This window comes from Primulina huaijiensis, chromosome 2, assembly GCF_012295235.1.
Source record: "Primulina huaijiensis isolate GDHJ02 chromosome 2, ASM1229523v2, whole genome shotgun sequence".
NCBI lineage: Eukaryota > Viridiplantae > Streptophyta > Magnoliopsida > Lamiales > Gesneriaceae > Primulina > Primulina huaijiensis.
Genome location: NC_133307.1, coordinates 21,466,311 through 21,486,843, shown reverse-complemented (window position 1 = coordinate 21,486,843; position 20,533 = coordinate 21,466,311). Strand labels below are relative to the sequence as shown.

At 34.4% G+C, this 20,533-nt stretch overlaps 1 protein-coding gene and 1 long non-coding RNA gene across 4 annotated transcripts; one reads left to right on the top strand and one right to left on the bottom strand.

Moving 5' to 3' along the window:
• Positions 1–4,221: 4,221 nt before the first annotated feature.
• On the bottom strand, positions 4,222–18,831 carry LOC140969368 (kinesin-like protein KIN-12D). 2 transcript variants are annotated; one of them, XM_073430699.1, is made up of 38 exons: positions 18,532–18,831; positions 17,747–18,425; positions 17,474–17,629; positions 17,322–17,405; positions 16,724–16,843; positions 16,528–16,641; positions 16,350–16,442; positions 16,065–16,225; positions 15,900–15,974; positions 15,700–15,787; positions 15,552–15,610; positions 15,391–15,454; positions 15,241–15,306; positions 14,991–15,152; positions 14,458–14,562; positions 14,114–14,349; positions 13,954–14,023; positions 13,832–13,873; positions 13,678–13,722; positions 13,519–13,598; positions 13,334–13,415; positions 11,440–13,137; positions 10,927–11,343; positions 7,911–10,643; positions 7,714–7,821; positions 7,521–7,642; positions 7,341–7,428; positions 7,167–7,241; positions 6,824–7,066; positions 6,648–6,746; positions 6,358–6,432; positions 6,213–6,271; positions 6,028–6,139; positions 5,593–5,703; positions 5,268–5,438; positions 5,112–5,177; positions 4,825–4,941; positions 4,222–4,697 (listed from the first exon to the last, which is right to left on the bottom strand). In XM_073430699.1, the coding sequence occupies exons 2-38, from the start codon at positions 18,419–18,421 to the stop codon at positions 4,560–4,562; spliced, it is 9,009 nt and encodes a 3,002-aa protein (XP_073286800.1). In that variant the 5' UTR covers positions 18,422–18,425; positions 18,532–18,831; the 3' UTR covers positions 4,222–4,559. The 2 variants fall into 2 exon arrangements, with proteins under 2 accessions (XP_073286800.1, XP_073286793.1); XM_073430692.1 differs by having other exon boundaries at positions 17,747–18,422.
• Positions 4,650–14,509, top strand: LOC140969384 (uncharacterized). Of its 2 annotated transcripts, none has more exons than XR_012173931.1 (3): positions 4,650–4,788; positions 12,210–12,295; positions 14,409–14,509. It is a non-coding gene; the product is annotated as an uncharacterized lncRNA (long non-coding RNA). The 2 variants fall into 2 exon arrangements; XR_012173930.1 differs by lacking the exon at positions 14,409–14,509 and adding an exon at positions 14,037–14,158.
• Positions 18,832–20,533: the final 1,702 nt, after the last annotated feature.

Below are 20,533 nucleotides of genomic sequence, written 5' to 3'. Positions count from 1 at the left end.
AGAACAATAAATAAATAAAAGATAGAAATAAGGGATAGATATAAAATATTTATGATGACGTGTAACAATTATTAGAAATATTTATTAGATTAATCAGATAATTATCACAATTTTATAAATAAATTAATTAAATATATAGTATATATATATATATTTAATAAATAATAATATAAAATTAAATATAGTAGAATATTTATTGCGGTAGTTTTGAGTGGACTCATAATTGAACGCCTAGTGACTTTTAAGTCTTTGGATGTAACAAGTCGATGTATTCATGGGTCGATTTGGTTTATTATGTTCAACTTCGATATGGTTTTAGATTGATTTTCTGAAAATATTTGATTTAGAAAATATGAAAATGGAAAGTGTTGCGATTGATTGTTTTAAATTATGACAAAAATTTATATAAGACTGTCTCACGAGTCGTATTTTGTGAGACGGATCTCTTATTTTGGTCATCCATGAAAAATTATTACTTTTTATGTTAAGAATATTACTTTTTACTGTGAATATCGATAGATTTGATCAGTCTCATAGATAAAAATTCGTGAGACAGTCTTAGTATCTCACAAAAGAACTACTCTTAAATTATTGCTTTATGATATACGAATCCATAAACTGAAAATGTTTGATTTAGAAAATATTGTTTCTTTTTTACTTTCCCTACTACCAGAATATTAATGGTGATAATATATAATTTGAAATTAATTTTTTGTGATAAATTATGAAATATAATACGTAACGACTAACGACTGATTGGTGGGGAGAAAAAATAGAATAGCATTTATTTAAGCAAATTGTGTCGTGTTAAACTCGATTGGCTTGGGTTAAATCTTATACTAAAGCCACTATAAAATTGTGGAATATATTTTAATTAAAAAATCATAATTTATAAGTGAATAATAATAAATAATAAATAAAAGTATGTGTGTAGCGTAATGCTAAAGTCTTTGTTTTTTTCTTTTCTTTCTTACAAATCCAAAAGTTGGCGAGATTCCTTCCACTCCAAAAATTCAACAATCTCAGTGCATGGAAATTTGGGACATAAAAGGCTTCCTTTTGGTCAAATCAAGAAAGTGACACACTCACAATTCCATGGTTTTGGATTCACAACAGATTGTTTTTTGGACAAAAATTAAAATTGGGCAATCTCTTTTAATTAATAACTTGCTATTTAATTTGTTGAATCGAAAGAGCTAAATTTATGTATAAGAACCTTGTTTTTTTAGATAAAGATAAATATTTGTTAAAATCATATAAAGTTAATCGCTACTAAATTGTAAATAGATGAAGTCGTTACTAAAATGATTCAATCCAAATACATATTATTATAATTTTAAAATTTAGATGCAGCTCAATGTTGTTAAATTGGTAGTCATCGTCTTCTTCTTCTTGTTGTTCGTGTTCATTTTAATATCTTGCTTTCAATTAGTGGCTGAGCCGCATGTATAGATACCCGGGCTAAAAAGTCTGGGTGACCCAATTTTTTTAAAAAAATTTATATGTAAATTTTGTATAATTTTGGATTAATATGATATTAGTCTGGATAGATCAATTTAAAATATTAAAAGACTCTAGAGTTTAAAATTCTATTCCGATAGAGCTATATTCCTGGCTCTGCCACTACTTTCAATCAATGTGTGTGTTTCAACTTAAGCATATTTGGATATGGAAGTTTGTATGGTGAAGAATGTCCCCCGGAGCCATCAACCTAGCGTGCACGGAGTATTAGGGTCAGCGTCAACTACAAAATATATATATAAAAAATTTAGTATATTTTTTCGATTTAAAAAATATTCATGAAATTTCCTAGGAAACTTTAAAAGAAAAACGTATATGAGATTCGATTTTGGTATGTTTGGAAGCTTGAAATTTTGGAATATAAACCCAAATTTACGAAAAATTTCACACTACGAGATGCAAGCACCATTTGCATACACATGTGTACGAAAAAAATTCGAATCTTTTACACCAAAGATGGTTTCCTTTTTAAAAAAAATAATAAATTTAGTATATAATATTCTATTTAATACTGTTTAAAATAAAAAATAAAATAAAACTAAGTATGTTCCAACACCATAAATATTTCAAGTAATAATAAAAGAAAAAGAATGGGTTGGAATCTAGTTTATAATATATAATTATTACAATCATAAGTGGAAATCGATTCGCCGCATACAGTCACGCCCAAATATTCTCTCCACTATTCTGCTCTTTCTGCCTTTCACATGCTGCGAACCTCCACCACTCTTTTTATAATTAAATTAAATTAAAATTTTTAAATCGATTCTTATTTTCATCTACTTATTTTCTTTGTTATTATGTTGGGTAAGAAAAATAAAATAATAATTTAAAATTTTAAGATATAATTTAGGATTAAATAATTATTATGTATATACTGTGTAGATATCATATGTAAATATGTGGATAATAGGCGAGTCTATGCTAACTCTCAGTATTCTTGTATAAGACGATCCGTCTGTAAAATAAAAAAATATTGATGGATATCACATTTTGTTTTAAAGTGATATATCGACATTTGATCTTATATTTTTCGATATAACATTGACTCACACATGGATAATTTTCCAACTCTCCATGGATCACGCCCATCATCATTTCATGCCTTTCTTGTTCCCTTCAATGCGCTGTTTGCCACCAAAAATCACCGCATGCAATATGATTTTCTAGACGGAGACCTGTTTTCCCACTCACCCATTTTCTTGTTCATGTTTTGGAAAAGAGTTTGTTACTATTGGATCGACCCAAGATCTCGTTCTAAACTTTAAATTTTAAGTTGTTGTCATGTATTCAATTGATAAAAAAAAATTTAATTAAATATTTAATTAATATTCATAATTAATTGAAGACGAGGTAAGAGAATATATACTAAGAGGCGAGGTAGAAAATGGTGCATAAGATTTGATCAAGGACAGGCGAATTTGAAATTTTGTTCCCCAAAAATATTAGCCACACCATAAAATTTGGAGAAACAATATCTTGGCATTTTTTTAAAAGAGATTTCTCCATCTGGATTTCAAGTATATGTCTTGTCTCACCTCTCTTTTGCTTGGCTGGCTCTTGTCTTTTATTTCAAGACAATAAGGAAGATAAGAAGCGTGATTGAGCGTATTGACTTTCTTGAAATCGATATCTTGTACAAAGCTGTGGAAGCTAAGATATGGGATGTGGTGAAGGAAGAATTTTCAGATTCAAGGAAATATATAATGTTAATCATAATCCTTATATCGATTATAAAAAGAAATCAATTGCATAGTTTCAATATAACAAAGTGAAAAATTAACCAAACATAGACGGCCCAATTGTTGACTGAAGGGAAATAATTTAACCGAGCTTAATTGATATATTTTATTGATTTGAATTATTTTCCCTAATTTACTTTCCCTTTGTGATTTGATTGACTAAATATTCTAGTATGGTTTTACCTTTCTTAGATGATGAGATATTGATTCAAATATATTCGAAGATTTGATTATTAGTGATAGCAAATTGATGAGATATGGTATTAGTGTTTAAAAAGAGTTTATTCCTAATAAAACTCTTACTTTCCTTGTATTTTAGGTTTCTTTGTGGAGATAGGATTTTTCACCTATAAATAAGAGGTAAATATCATTGATAAAGGTGGCTTCGATATTGACTATACACACCTACATGTAGCAGAGTTTTTGCTAAGCAAAATAATCCTCGAAGCCGTTGCTGTTTGTAGTGGTGATCGCCGTGTTGCTCTGAATGTGGCCAACATCTACATACAACATCCGTAACGATGTTGACTGAAAATTGCTTCTGATTGATCGTGCTTTTCGGGATCACGCTTTGTTTTGCTTTCTTGATTAAGTTTTTGTTTTGGTTATTTTATTTTTGAAAGCATTTGTTTTCTCAAAGTATTGAGGAAATTGATTTTCGTGAAAATCACTAGTGATAGGTTTTTGTGTAAACGATTTGGTTTTCTAGTGATTAATTTTTGCCATAAGGCACCGCATAAGTATAAATACTTGTGCATATTTAATCTTGTCAATCGATTTATTTCGAGTCAATTTATGTTATAAAAAGATTCCGCTGCATGAAGATGTTGTCCGAGATGTTGTAACATCTGGCACAACATTTAATTTTGACAAAACACAAATACACGATTTTACATCCTATTCGGACTATTTTATTATTTACTAATATATGTCGAACAAAATAATCTTTACATTGACTATTAATGCTTTACAGGAAAGTTGCCTTTGATTTTCAAATGGAAAACTTTAAGTAGGTTTCAATCGTTTGGTACACTTTCAAGAAGGAATTCATAATTCATATGGGTGTGATCTTCAATTTGATTCACAGGGCTAAACTTTCTATGTTTTCATATTCATTTACATATCGATTGCTTCCTTGTGATTCAAATGAATACACAAAAAGTGGGAATTAAAATCTTTGTACTTACATTTACAACTATTGATCTGCATTTCTATTTTGACATTCTTGCTATTGTATTAAGTGCTACCAAAAAACTAACTCTGATAATGCTGCACACTGGAGAGCAAGCATAGGCTTCATCTTTCAAAAGCTGAAAGAAATGGAGTTTGAGCAACACGATTCCGGGCGAGGGAATTATCTCCGGTCCTCAAATTCACAGGTGAGGCCTGTGTCCTGAGCTCGGACAATCTCATTCTTTCATCCGCTATTCGATTCTACAAAGTCAAAAGATAAGCAATGTTAGTCTACGCCCTCTAAAGAACACTAGGTATTGATGCAGAAGGTTGCTGAGTTAATGATCAAAAGGTACTGTAGCCCATTTTTTCTGAGTTAGTCTATTACCTTGACTTTCACATCTTCAAGTTCCATTTCAAGATAAATTACCCGATTCTTTAGCTGCTCAAGTGCTTCTTCAGCCACCTGGAGATTTACCTCACTTGTTGCTGTTATTCCAGCAGCCTGTAGTATTTGTTTAATACATATAGGAGAAAAAGTTAAAAACATCTGCTGTATCCTCAATGCATAGGGATCCTCCAGTGAGGTAAATTTTGCGCAGCAGTATGATCAAAAGCTGTTGGGTTCAATTTGATACAATATGGCAACACTCTACAAAAATAACAATATCTGACCTTTAATACAGTAGTACAAAAGCCAAGTAACTTCTGAGCTAAATGCAATCTCTCCTCTTCCGTTTCCTGTTACAAGCAAACATTGCCATTAGAATCAAGAATTCTCTCTTGGACTTGCTCAGTGTGAATATAATAAGCAATGCACCAGGCACTGACCTTCAACTTCTTGTCCAACAATTGCTCCTCATCAAAATTAATGTAGGGCTTTCTCCCATTTGCTGCACGGAATTGAGCTAGCTCTTCCTTGACACGGGAAAAAATAGCCTCTGTTCTCTGCAGCTTCATGCTAAGGTCTTCATTTTTTGTCTTCAGTAAATTGTTCTCTTCCTATGACATTATCAAAGTTTTCTTCAGCAATCATTCGATTACAAATTTGTAAATGAAACTTAAAAGATGCCAATGAACACCTACTTATATATCCAATATGACCATTAAGAGGATAATGTTGCCAAGAATTTATAAAACTTTACAAGTCTCTTGCCTTAATTTTAGCGTGATGATGGATGCGTTGTTGGATATTCTGTTGACCAGACAACTTCTTGAGTTCTCCTTCAAGTTCCATCACATGCTTCTTGTGATTGGAAATGTCCACCTGAGAGAAATTTTAATTATGAATCAAAATGATAATATAAATACGAAATTCGTTTAGGTTTCCCTTAAATTGAATGATTTGGTTTGGGCAAGGTATTTAATTAGTGAATTTCAAACTACTCAATCAAATAAGGATTTGAAATTCATTATTATAAATACAAACTACAAAAATGAAAGATGGACTTCAAATTTATAGATTTCAAAATGATCAAAACAATTTGAGTGGATTTCCAGTAATTATTTGAAATCCCTACTTTCAAAACCTTCCATACCAACAGAGTTTTGAAGGTGAAGTCAAGCAAAAACATGATTTTCACGATTCTACCTTTAACATCTCATTTTCAGTCGTCAGCAATTGATCACGTTGTTGCAGTTTTTCCAAACCAACATGTGCAGCAACCAATTCAGCCTGTTTTCTCTCAATCTTGTCCAGCCACCTGAAATATAATTCTACACAAGATGAGCAACTTAGGAGGAAACAATCATCAATTTTATAACACTGTTCATTACCCGTTCCTCTCTTTGATGAACTCGTTAATCTGACATTTCAGGTCAACTATTTTTTGTTCCTACAAGGCAGCATCCGAGAGGTTAGATAGTTAGTATCCCATGTAGCATAACAATAAATGAAGCCAATTATGGAGAGAAAGGGTACCTCAGCTTGAGCTTCAGCATTATGGTTTTGAGTGTCATTCACTAATGAGTGAAGTTGTTGATTGTCCATTAAATTCTAGCAGTGACAAGTAAATTGAGAGTTAAAACAGTATTTTTTTCCTCTAAGATGCACAAAGGCTCATTCATGCCCAATGCAGATCCAAGCACATGAATCCATCAGCAGTCGTCCAAAAATTAAATGTTCTCAATTGTTCGTTGCTTTTATATAGTAACTTGTAATACCTTTGGCTTGAAAAAAGTTTAAAGAATGTGGTGAGTCAGGGAACTTACGGCATAATTATTCATATTCAATTTCACGCCCAATAAATCCCGAATCACATCATGAGTCATGCTTTCAGTAGAAGCCAATCTTGCCTTGAGCAGGAATATCTGCAAGAGAACGTGGAGAGGTATTTGGAATGAGGACATTCCATTCAGGGGTTCTAGTATTCATCAGACAAAGCTACCTCTTTTTGTCTGCTTGAGGCCAGAGCCTCAAGCTCTTCGATTCGTTGTCTTCCAGCACAAAGCTCCTCATCCCTCTCAGACTTAATCTGTTGAACTAAGCCTAGTCCTATGCATTTGAAAGGAGATCCTGAACCTCGAGACTTTGAAGTATTTTTTTCCAGTTTGGTTGATGATGAATTTGCACCATGAGTGGAAGGGACCTCGATTTTGACTTCCCCTACCATAGCTTCCAATGCCTTGAACTGTTGAGGATTCAGAGTCAAAGTCTTGTTATTGGAAGTTAAGAAGTTTTAAATTCTATAAATTCAATACACAATAAATAAGAATTGGCTCGAGCTCGACCTTTTGCTTGTATTCGCAAGCCTGTGCTTCTGCATGCAAGTTTAGCTCAGAAATATGAGCTTTACAATGAGAGATCTGTCCAAAATTATTAGACAAGCAAAGTGTACAAGTAACCAAAATAATTATCACAAAAGAAAATAAAAAAGAGGTCTATCCAGTGTAAAAATATTTCACCTTCTTGTCTTTCTCTGCTATTTCTCTTTCAAGAATTTGTATGCGTTGAAGGGCTTCTTGAAGATTCTCCTCCTTTTCATCTAGACATCTGAATCAAGAGAACTTATCGCATTTATAGATGTTTATGGTGTATAGCTGTCATCTAAATCTGAGGCACAAAGAAGATAAATGCTATTAAACCTTTTTATGTCAGAATCATTGGCTTTAACAATTTGCATTTGTTCTTTGACAGCATAAAGCTCCAGTTCAAGTTCCTCTCTCTGGAGTAGTTGCCTCTCAGATTCTCCTTTGACTAGGTCAACCTTAAGAAGAAATGTACCTGTCAATGTATGAATGAAAAATAGAAGTTCATAATGAATCTTACTAGAGATACCTTTCGTTCAAGAACGTTTATGGTAGATTCTAACTCTTCAATAGAGCGTTCTAATAGTTTCACTTCCTCTTCCTTTTCCTCAGCCAAAAAATTTCGAGTTTCAGCAATCTGGCATCAATCAAAACAAAGATATCAAAGGAATATGTAAATAATATGAAACCATCACCAAAAACATTTTCTTGCCTATTAAATATTACCTCTTGAGCTTCACTAGCAATTACTCTACTTTCTTCAGCAAGAGCTCTTTCTCTCTCAAGCTCTTTGGTCAAAGTAAAAACTTTTCTATCCAGGTCATCCTTCTGACTGTTGGATGAATCCAAATTTCTCTTTAACAACTCAGTTGCTTTACTCATTTGGGTGAGAGCAATTTCTATTTCAGCAATTTCTGCTTCTAAGAACTCACTTTTAATCCTTGTTTCTATTAATTCTTTCTCCAACAAGTCATTTGCTTCCAAAGCATCTCGCATGCCAGCTAAAAACTCGGCATTTTGGTGAGATAATGAAATTACAATCTCGTGTTCTTTTGCAGAATCCTGTTTGAGAGCAGATATCGTATCTGTCATTTCTTGTAGTCTTACTTTAAGCGTTTGACCTTCAACAACAGCTTCCTCCACTTCAACTGATTTTAATTCAAAATCTTTTTCCAGTGCACTTAGAGAAGCCGTCAGTTCTTCATTTTCACTTCTATGATCCTTACTGCTGGATGCAGACTCCTGCAGCAGGCTCAAGTCAAATAATAGCCCCTTGAGAATATCATCCTTCCTCGAAATCTCCATTTGAACAGAGCAAAATTCAGAATCTAACTGTGTCGTGAGATTCTTCAGCAATTCAAATTGCTCCATAAATGTGTTTGCCTTTTCCACCTCCATGACAATATTTCTAAACATATAATCTACCTCCACATATTTTCGGGTAATCATGTTGAGTATTTTGCAGATCATTTCATCTTCATATTTTGTCAAATCATCAAGTTGTAGACTTTTAGTGTTCAACGCGTTGAGGAATACCTTCTCGTTAGCCTCATGAACTCCTTCTTTTAAAACATCGATGTCATCCAGTTTCAGCTTCAAATCATGGATAGTCGAGCATAAATAATCTTTGATGACATAATGAGAAATCAGATGGTGCTTGGTTTCCTCGCTTGCAAGAAGCAAATCTTCCTTCAACTTGGCCATGCAATTCTTCAACAGCGAACTGCTATCCCTTAGTCTGCAATTTTCAATATCAAGGTCATTGCTGCCTTTGACTGATGATTCAAACTCAGCTTTTTTATCCTCCAAAGCCTGAAGAAGCACACAATAGTTTGCTTCCTGCTCTTTTAACACACTCTGCAGTGTTGCATTTTCATTCTCAAGGAAGCTTAGTTTACTAAGTTTTTCATCTTTTGTTTCCAGCTCAAGTTGGAGTCTGTTTGATTCTGTTTCCAGAAGACAGGTGTCACCCTTCAACTTCTGGTTTTCCCGATATAATTCTGAGGTGTGAATAGAAGATGCTTCGAGGGCTGTTTCCTTCATCTTAATGTTATCTAGTAAATTTTCAATTTCAGATTCAAGCTTATGAACTTTGCAAGATAAAATTCTATTAGATTCAATCGCCTCATCATGTGAGGATATCAACTCTTCACTGGAACGAGTAACCTCCTTTAATGACTGAACATCTTGATGAAGAACTGTATTTAAAGCCTCCATCTGTGCAATTGTTGAAATTTTCTCGTCAAGAGCCAGCAACAATGCATTCTGCTTCATGGTTGCTTCTGCAACTTCAGTTTTCAGAAGAGAATGCTCAGTTTCAATTCCGAGCAATAGCAACTCACCAAATGCAGCATCCATACTACAGAAAATTACATTCTTTTTTAAGTTCTCAAGGATTTCAAGAATGCTCCTATTTGTGTTCTCCTTATCAAGCTTTAGAACTGTCATCTGCTTTAACTCGGAAAATGAAATTAATGACTCGAACTCTTTTGCAAACAATTCCAACATGAAATTTTCTTCTTGGCATTCCAAAAGTTCATCTTTATGCTTCAATAATTTTTCTTGATCCAAAATAGACAAAAACGTTTGTCTGTTACTGAGATCCAGCTCCCTCGTCAAAATTGCAAGCTCAGATCCCATATCATTTGACCTTTTCAGCATCAACTCCTCCTGAAACAGTAGATCATGTATCTTCTTCTCAAAAGAGGCAAGCTTCTGGTTAAGGTCCCCGGATTCTTCAACTTTGCTTGAAATGCGATCAAAGCCTTTCTTAACATCTGCCAACAACTTCCCTTTGAGGATTCTGCACATTTCTAGCTCTTTTCTGGACCTTGAATTTTGCTCCCTTAGTGCAGATACAATGGAGTTTGACTCACTTAATCCATGGTGAAGAAAACCATTTTCAACATTCAGTCCATTAGCCGTTTCTAAGAGAATTCCCATGTGACACAGATGCAATACAGACACAGCACAATCCTTAACAAAAATATCTGACCAGACTTCCTCAAGCAATGACTTAATCAGTTTTGTTGATTCAAAAACCTGGGACTTAACAGTGATAAAATCAAATGCTACAGGCATCCGTTCTTCTATTGAATTGGTCTGAACTTGTATAATCATATCCTCTAACTCTGACAACATTCGTTTCATGAAGATGATATCTGTCTCATACATATTCTCCAACTTCTCATGATGCTGATCTTTCTGATTGCTGGACGCCTTCAAACTTTGAACTTCATTAATGAGTAGATCTCTCTCATTTGCTGTGCAATTTTCCTTAGCTTTCAATTCCTGAGCATTAAGTTTCAATGCTTCATTTGCTATCATCAACTCATTTATCATTATGTCTGCTTCCTTCATGGTATCTTGAACCTCCTCAAATTTCTCAAGAACGCATGAAGCTTCAATAGTTTTCTGGGCAGCAACTAACTTAGCATCATCAAGTTCATTCTCAAGCAACTGCAAAAGATAAGAACCAACAAATCAAAAGAGAGCAAGTCAATAATAGTAATTTTAAATTCCAAATGATCATTTACACGTCTCTTCTTGGAGTGCTGATTTTTCACCTTCCCCTAATGTATAGAGTCATGATTCAGTTGACAGTTTTAAGTGATTAAAACAGTTAATTAACCATTGGAAGAAGGTCACAATGTCTAAGTGCTGAAGACATGGAAATTTTTCAAGCAGTTTGATCTATGAAAGAGTGCACAGATTTTCTTTCTTTTAAAAAACAAATACCAACCTCTCTTTGTTTGAACCAGGAAGTGCAAGAGTCTTGTAAGATCGCTTCCATGCTCAATAGCTTATTGTTCAAAGAAGTAATGTTGAGTTCAAATTCACCTTCAAACTTATCCATAGCATTTTGAAGCAAAGATGCCCGATTCATCAACGAGACCAAGCTTTTCTGTCTACTTTTCTCAGACAATGAAATCTCCTCTTTCTCATGATGCAACCTAACCATCTCAGTCTTTACTTCTTGTAAGCTTTTGAGGGCAGATTCTATCTCTTTCTTAAGGATTACACTCCTCGAAGTACTTTTAGATGCCAAATGTTTCTCGACGATGGAAGCATTCATAGAATATGTTGAAGTCTCAGTTCTTACAGCTTTTGTGTTACATGAGTCGATGTCATTGATGTGTGGTCCTGTTGTGGTACCTGTCTGCAACAAAAATAATCAAGTGAACGGTGAACCATATTCCCAAAATATAAAAGCACACTGAAGAGTCCAGGATTGAGTAAGAAATTATTGACATACCCGAGATCGACACTTATCCAAGGACGAAAAACCAATTGACTTTTCTGGGGAATTATCTTTTTGAGGATCTCCCATCTGCTTCACATACTCGTCCATGCAAAACTTCAACGTCGAGACTCCAGAATTCAGCTCCTCGAGTTTTACGCAGGTTTCTAAGATTTTGCTCTCTTCAGTTTCTTCAAGCTTAACCTGAAGTTCTTTCAAAAGTTTCTCCTGCTCGGAAAGCTGCAGTTTTAATTTAATTAAATTTTCCTCTGATGCATCTAGTTCGCTTAGCAGATGCTCATTCTGCTTCGGTACCTCATTAGTTACTGAGGCTTGATTGTTGATAATGGCATAGTTTTGAGAAATAATTTCTTGAGTCTCCCTGAGACGCACTTCGTTGTAACAAAAAGAATCCTGATAGTTGGAATTCAGTTCTGTCAGTCTGTTAACAATAACAAACGCTGCTGTTGCACAAACTGATGTTGTTCTAAGTTGATCTTTACCATGTCTGATTAAGTTCTCCAACTCTGAAATTCTGGATGCCTTAGCATTTAATTCGGATGCTAATAGTAGGATCTCTTTGTCCTTTTCACTACATTCTTGTTGGTGCGTCTCACTCATAAGCACAGCTGCCCCTCGCAAAGACCTTAACATGCACTCCATATCATTTCTCCTATCTGTTGCATCCTTCAAGCATTGCTTTATCTCATTGATTGCTAATTCTTTTTCAATAACAAATTTTTTTATCTTCCCGAATTGCTCATAAATCCAACTTCCTTGTGTAGGGAATGAACCAGATATATGATCAATTTGGTCAGATGCATCCTTGAGAGAATCTTGCCCACCGGAAAGAATACATTCAATTTCACAGGTTACCTGCTCCCATTCTTTTGTTAATTTTCTTAACCGATTTTCTCTATCTTCTAGCATTTCTGTTAAATTTTTGTTATCTTTGGCCTTCACATTTAAATTGTCCTCCAAACTTTTCATCTCAGTTTGCAATAGCATCAACCTGTCTCTCGTCTCCATTTCTTTCATGTTACTAACTTGGACTTCTTGCTGAAGTAGAGAAAGTTCATCCTGCAAACAAACAATCACCTCAGCAGTCTCTGCCTCAACCTGCTTTCGGGCTTCTTCCATTTCTTCATCACTAGTTGATTGAAAGGGGAGATCACTTTGATACAATTGATTCAGTCTCTTAGCCTTTTCAAGAGAATCGTGCATCTTCTTTAACTTTGCTTCTATAAGAGAGCGTTCACTTTCTGATGAGAAGGCTTCAGACTGTGTACCATGAGCCTGATCTTTTAAAGAAGAGATTTCAAGCTCTTTTTCATGTAAAAGTTGTTCATAGCGGTTATTAGAGAATCTGAGATCCTCTAACTCATTTATTGATAAAATCTGCTGAGACTCGAGAGCTTCAATAACCAACCTTGATTTCTCAACCTCTTCTAGAGCATCTTTGTATTCTTTGGTTATAGATGCAAACATTTCTTTAAATAACAGAAGTTCTGCGCTTAAAGATTTTGCCATTTCCTCTGCTTCACCTCGGTTTGCCCTCTCTTCTTGTAGAATACTTTTCAAAATGTCCAATTCCAGTTGTAAATCCATGATATCTTCCCCATGATTTATAAGACTCGTGATTTTTGTTTCCACATCTTTCCGAGAGGCCTTTATGGACTGATTATTGAAAGAGGGAACTTCCACTATGGACTCCTACATAAAAGTTTTTTATATCAGTTTAACAACTTGAATTAATTTTGTAAAAGCTAAATAAGACTAAGTAGTCTAGGATGTAAAATTCAACAATGATTCAGATTTCAGAGGATGATTGACTAATGGACCTTAAACAATATTTCATTTTCATCTCTTCAAACCCTGGTTAAATTAACGGGAGTATTAGTAACTGTACCTTGATTACTTCTGTGCTGAAATCTTGCTCTGGAGTTGCAGATCCGACCGTGTTTAATGATGCATGTAACTTATTGATTTCTCTACATGAGTATACACGACAAATAATAACCACCAAGATCTGAGAGTGGAAAAAATTAAGAAGTACAGAAGCCAGATAAAAGTGTAAATTTGCACAATTTTTACCCTCTCAGCTTTGCGTTATTTTCTAGACAACAATCTAACTTTCTTTTGCTTTCCTCCAACTCATTAAGAGTTCTCTCCAACTACACAACAGAAGTTGGTATTACAGTTCAGGGAAAAGTTTGTAACTTCAGCTTAATTTCAGGAATATGGCAAACCAACCTCCATATGAAGGGCATCTCTTTCACCGCTAGTGTTGACAGCACCCTGCGTCAAAATAGAAATAAGTATTATATGTCTTATTAAGAATTAGTAGACCACGATCTTTGCACTGCGGTTTTTGTTAATCAGTAAGATAAATTTTCTAAGAACTTACATTATGTTCCAAATTTGCATTTTCTTCTAGGAAGAGACAAATCTGCCAAAAAAATCTCACTGTCTAGGTTTTGAACAATTTGAAAATCAGAAGAAATATTCAATGCCATTGTCTTTAGATACCTGATTTCGCAGTTTAGATATGTCATCCATCAACATTTCTCTCTCCCCTTCTTCATATAAGTCTTGAAACCTATATTTTCCAGAAAAGAAAATTTTGTATTAACATCAAGCACTGAGAGAAAGTGAAGATGAATCAGTTGGACCTCGTCAACAAGCATACCGTCGGACTTGGTCTATCAACTTAATATTTTCATGAGCAAAGCGGGTGACTTCTGGATTTTTATCAATTCTTTCTCGTAGAAGCTGAATTTCTTCAGAGAGAGCAGCATTCTCCATCAGCAAATAAGCATCCGCTGACATTAAGCCATCATTCAGGGACTCCATTCTTTGAATTTTATCTTCTTTAAATTTCAACATCATCTTTATGCACATCGTATCCTCCTCCCTTTGACTGACCTGAGAAGCAATGCAGGCTACCTAACTTAACACATTGTAACCACTATATTCATTTCTAGCGAAGCTTATGGACCATAAAGTGGCAAGAGAGAGGAAGACAGAGGGTACCAGACGATTCAACTGCTCAATTTCAGCTTCAAGTTGTTTGATAGAAGTTTCAGCCATCTGTTCTCTCCTCAGTGCTCCAGCCAATGTGAACTCCATTGATTTTAACTGTGACATAAATTCAAGGAGAAGATAACGAAGAGAATGAATCGTCAAAAACATTTGTGATGAAGAATACAGAATTAATGCATGAGCATTCCATGAAAGGCAAATACAGGCAAGAAAACCGGTGTTAATATTAAAAGGAAAACTTGAATAGCAACCAAAAATTATCAGAAACACTCAATAGATCAAGTCACGATGAATGGAAAAGCTATTGAGAACATTTTTCGCATGAGTTAGCAAGTTCAGTTCTTTGACTCGTACTCGGCCTTAAGCCCTTAACAATGTTATTGTTTAATGGCAAACAAGTTAGCAGCATTACCAGCTGGTAAAGAATTTCCATATTCAAGACTATTTGTTAATCAATTCAAAAAATTTCATCCTGAAAGCAAATATTTTAATTAAAAAGAGGAATTTACAGCAGCACGCGTCACCTGTTTGTTTGACACTCTAAGACTGTCACTAGATTCATTGCCTTGCTCAAGAGTCCATTGGTCATAGTTGTCATTGTCTTCTTTGACAGTATCTCTATCTGCATTGGGCCCAAACGACAAGGATCGAGTTATCTTTTCTCTTTTAAGGGCAGTAAGTTCCTCCTGTCACAACCACAAATTAGAAGTTCAGTTTAAAAGTAGATAGAGAACAATGTAGTTGCTTCATAAATCATCCAAAACTATTTATGACCTTCAACATTTGTATCTGATATTGCAGAGCACTAACATCTCCAGATGAATCTTCATTCACAATCGCCTGGATTATGAAAAAAATATCCAAATAAATGTAGGGATGTCATGAATGTTTCGATTAAAATGAATAGCATATAAAGATGCTTACATTGTTCTGGATCAGCTTTGCTCTCTGAGCAAACTTTAAAGTGTTCAATGTTTCAGCCGCACAGCTGTAGATGAGAGATTCATAATTTATGGTTACCGATTAATACAACAATAAAATCTAAAAGCCTTACAAATTCACCAATTGAATAAAATATTGTGTACCAGATAGAAGGGCTGACATTAGCTATTATCATCGTTTTCGAGTTTCCGCCTAGAGAGTCCTATATTACATTAACCATTTTCAACATCAAGAACTGAATATTTTGTTTGGACGGTTATACAAAATAACAGCAAGTAATAAAAAATGCACCTGAAGGAGAAATGTCAATCTCGAATCTCTGTAAGGAACATGCCTTGGTCTTCCATGAGCTACATCCACTAAGACCATAATTACATGACTGCAAAAAGCATACAATTTTTGCTTGTGTTGTTAAAAGGTCAGGAAAAAAATGAAATCAAACTTCAAATTGACTGATAAAAGCTTTAGAGCTATGAATGAAGGTCATATACCCTAGAGTTGACAGTGACTTGTTGATACTTGCCGCTTCTTTGAGGCGTTTACCCTCAGCACCAGAAGATTTTTGCCTGTTATATGCGAAAATAATGTGAATGTAATTTCGCAAATTACAACCCTTTTCATGGTAGAACTATGATAAGCAATGACAAATGTGATACCTTTCCGAACCAGCAAGGTCGACGAGGTTTAGCCGAGCAAAACGAAAATTAGTAGTGGAATTCGTTTCCCACTTGCTCTCAATCACACATGTAAAAACACTATGCGAACGACTGCTTTCTCTGTTCATATTTGTTGCAGCAACTTTTCTATTTGAAGATCCCTAAAAAGATTACAAATGTTAATGCACTGTGACATGCTATGAGAAGCTTGAATGAATGCACAAATTTATTGGAGAAGAATATATGTAAGGTTGGATATGGAGAAAAAACCATAAATTCAATCACCTGACACAAAAGCTGAAGAATGTCACCTACAGTCCTAACCTCAAATTCTGATAGATTTTCAACATACACGCCCTTTTTGATATCCTCTCGTAACTAATATAAAGAGATGAGAAATATGTGAAAATAAATTTCTATGCATTGTAAATTATAACAAAGAGAGAATACAAAGCAAATGTACCATCAAATTTGAGGACGAAGGATCCAGGAGATCTGTAATCTGTTCATTGTAAATTTCTAGAAAAGAACATTTGCAGTTGTACTTTAGTCTCTCATCTTTGCGAATTTCCTCCTCCTAAAAGAGAATACGTCATGTGATCACAACAACAACATTATCAGAAGCAATTAACGAATGGAAGAAAGAGTGACAATGATACCGCTCTAATTCGTGCAAACAAAAATTCAAACACGCGAGGGGTCATTCCCCGATTTGGTCGAGGCTTGACTTCCAGTTCTTCTGTATCCCCAAGCATTGTGTAAGTCTTCCCACTACCGGTCTACATAATGAAAGTACATTACATGTGACATGATGCAGTTAAGAACCAGAAACTAATATTTGTAAAAAAAAAATATCTTGCGAGAGAAAAGACCAGTGATAGTTAAATTTTACTTCAGTAAAACAAGCATAAAGGACATCAATAATCTCGTGCTATATGTCAGAAATTATGTTACTCATTGAAGGAGGACATATTGTTTTTTATCATTTAGAGCACATAAAATTTATAGTAAATTTTTTTTTACTTACTAAATGAATACATATTGATCAGTAAACAAAGAAAAAATACATAAATTGTCTCTCAGTTCTAAAGTTAAAAAATAAAAATCCAGGGCAAAAAATTCATAATTTAAAAGCCGAAATGGCAAAAACGCACATTAAAATTGCTACGAACATTCATTCAGAAGGTTTGCACCACTTGTAACTTTTTTGCAGAGAACTGCATGAGTAGTATGCATGTACATGTATTTACGCATTACCTGACCATATGCAAACATACAACTATTGTATCCAGACAAGCAATTCTCCACCATGGGCAAGCCAACCACCCGAAAAAGTGTTTCCTGAGACAACCAGAGCATTAATGACCCTCTATATCAATTTCATTAGAGAATGATGCATTTGCACAGACCTGGTCTACAGCTTCACATGCCACATGATCAAACGTGAATCGGGTCTCTGGTTGCCCAACCCAAGTTATGCATTGTGCACTCTCCTGCTTCAAGCACCGGTCAAAACCATCGCTACTTTTCTCCATGTTGTTCAGAGGACGTACTCGTATCAAAACCTAAAGTATTGAAATTAAAAGATTGGAAAGGAATGATCCGAAATTTAGAGGTTCTACTGTAACTTTCAGAACAACTAAACCAGAAATTTATAATGCATTTCTCAATATACAGCTTACCTGCACATTGTGCTCCATCCAGAATGATGGCTCTTCCTTCAAGTCAAAATTAGGAACCTCAAATGTATTAACAACACTTGATGAATTATAAGAACTCGGCATCCCTTTCGACAATGCACCGAAGTTAACTCGAGCACTTCCATATGGCTGAGGCCTAGAAGTACTGGCTAAACAAAAGCCAGGATTTGGAGGTTTACTCACACTCTTAGTTGGAGTGCTATATGTTGAATTACACTCCGAATAACTTAAGTTAGGCTTTGTTACTTTCCTTGTTGATCTCGGAGTATTCGTATTCGAAACTACCCTTCCCTCTTCCTTTGAATCCACAGCGCTGGAACTCATATGAAACTCGCTTTTCTGTGCCCAACCAAACCTAATTTTTGACTGTTGTCCTAGTTTTTCAGGAGTTCGAAGATTCATTAATGAATTGGGCTTTGGCTTAGTAGGAGTTCTGTCAAACTTAGTGACTTTAATATTACTCAAATACGGATCTGAATCACCTTTTAAAGCTTGAAACTTAGAGTGTTCTTGAATCGAATTCAGTGGCGGTCTTGAGGGGTCTGCGGCAGTCTGAGGATTCAAAGAATCCATAGGATTAATGGGCACATTCTCCGTTTCCTCCTCATCGAGGTTCTTAACCAAATTTCGGCGCAAGGATTTGAATTCCCTCAACATTCTGCTAAACCAATAGAGAACAAGAAAACTATAACAAATAATTATAAAGAACGAGCACGGCTTGATTCAATGAAGGAAAAAAGAGGGCTTTGAGCCTATTATACACTTACCTGACCGACGAAGTGAGGAAAAGAACACGAACACCTCCAAAACTTGAAATTTTCTCGTTTTTGGAAGAACCACAGCCAAAATATCGAACAAGAATTGCACAAAATCAAAACTTCCGACAGTTCGTGATCACTGTTTCACCTGGGGGATTATGGGTACTAGAACTGAAGGGCCACTAAGAAACAGCATTGAGCGTTAAAAGGTCCCGAAAAAGTGGGCAGCAAAATGGACGGCGGGGATGAGATCTGGAATTTCAAATGGGGCGAGGAAGGAATGGATCGCGCTGCGTGGGTTTGAATTTGGAAATACAGAAGAAAGCTTTTAATTTGAAATTTTTAAAAATTAATATGTTTTTAAACGGCTATATAATTTGAGTCCCGTTGGGCTGCGGGCCTCATGGGCCCACTAAAAGGATAAATTGAGTTTAAGCTACTTTCTTTGTGTAATTGACTTAGAAAAAAAAAATGAGAGAACGAGAAAATTTTCATATATTAAATATAAAACTCATTTCACTTTGAACTATGCAACAACTAATTTATTCCACAAAATAATAATTAACATATTAATTAAAATATCAATATATTAATTCTATGACTAATTAATTCTATGTTGAAAAATAATAATTACCATATTAATTAAAATATCAATATATTAATTCTATGACTAATTAATTCTATGTTGAAATTGATTAAAATAATATATTGATTTAAATTTAATTAATTTAAATATAAAGTCCAACCTTGTGCGTTTTAAGTATATTTTCCAAAAAAAACATCGACATTTCTTTCTTTTTGTTTGTTCAACAATCTAGCATTAAATTAGACAGATATTATATTGTTCAACCTATTGATATCAAATTTATTTTTTTTCTTTGTATGAATTAAAAAAAAGAGAGTAAATAATATAGTTAGTAAACATGAACATATGCTTTAAACATTAATATTTTACTTTAATTAAAGTTTAATCTTACTCCTTCAAATGCATTCCAATTTATCTCATACCTATATGAACTTGTAGTTAATGTAAGTATCATCAATGGTAGTTTTAGCAAGTTACGTATGTGAGCACCGTATGTACTCCACAAATGTACATGGATCAAATGTATGTCATTTTTTCACAAGTTTTTGTTGACAATGTTTTCTCAAATAATACAGTTTTATCTCTGTATTTTTCAAGTTCTTTGTTAATAATTGTATATCGTAGTTCAAACTCATCCAATGCAAAACTTTCATGCATTCAAAAGTCCTCGTCGCGACCTCCTCCTAAATGTCAATATAATTATCTTTGTAGTAGAAGTAGGGATTCAACAAAAAGAAAGTGGTATGCAATATGTATCAAGTTTATCCTTCATTCAATGGTCGTTATGACTGGTTAATAATTTGATTCAACATTATTCAGGACTACCTTGATATCTTATTTAGCTCGAATAAGCTACTCATAGAAATCTCATGGATGATTTTCTATCTCTATCAACCAATTGGAGAATTCTTACCAAATGAACAAATATTTTCAAACAAAGTGTCGCATCATTCCAAAAACTCATGTTCAACATAGTAGACTAATCTGATTTCCATTTGTTTCTCACACCATTCCAAAAACTCTTACCACATGAACGAATATTGGTGTCATTGTCTGTTACAATTTGAACAATAATGTGAGCTCTAATTTGTTCAGCACATTGGTCAACATACCTAAAAATAAGTCTAGTTGCATGTCTCGTTTGAACACTCTTTAAACTCTAAAAATGCAGTACCCTCCTTACAATTAACACAATCATTTGATCCAACCACTCTATTAGTGGATGATGAACTACCACTAAAAGACGATTCCACTAATTAGTGGAACACGAACCATTCAACCACCCATAAATAAAAGCGACTAACCAGTTGTTGAAAGGATCACCGTTCACAATATGTTGTCAGCCACAACTGGCATAATAATTCACAAGATTTGAAGTCTGGATTTCAAATCCACCAAGACCTCTCTATATATTAAGACAGAAGG

Coding starts and splice junctions, on each gene's coding strand:
- LOC140969368 (XM_073430699.1), bottom strand. CDS start 18,421: ATGTTGAGGGAATTCAAATCCTTGCGCCGAAATTTGGTTAAGAACCTC. Junction 7,429..7,520: donor AATGATTCTGACATAAAAAG/GTTTAATAGCAT, acceptor CTCTTGATTCAG/ATGTCTAGATGAAAAGGAGG. Junction 5,178..5,267: donor TGTTGGACAAGAAGTTGAAG/GTCAGTGCCTGG, acceptor TGCTTGTAACAG/GAAACGGAAGAGGAGAGATT.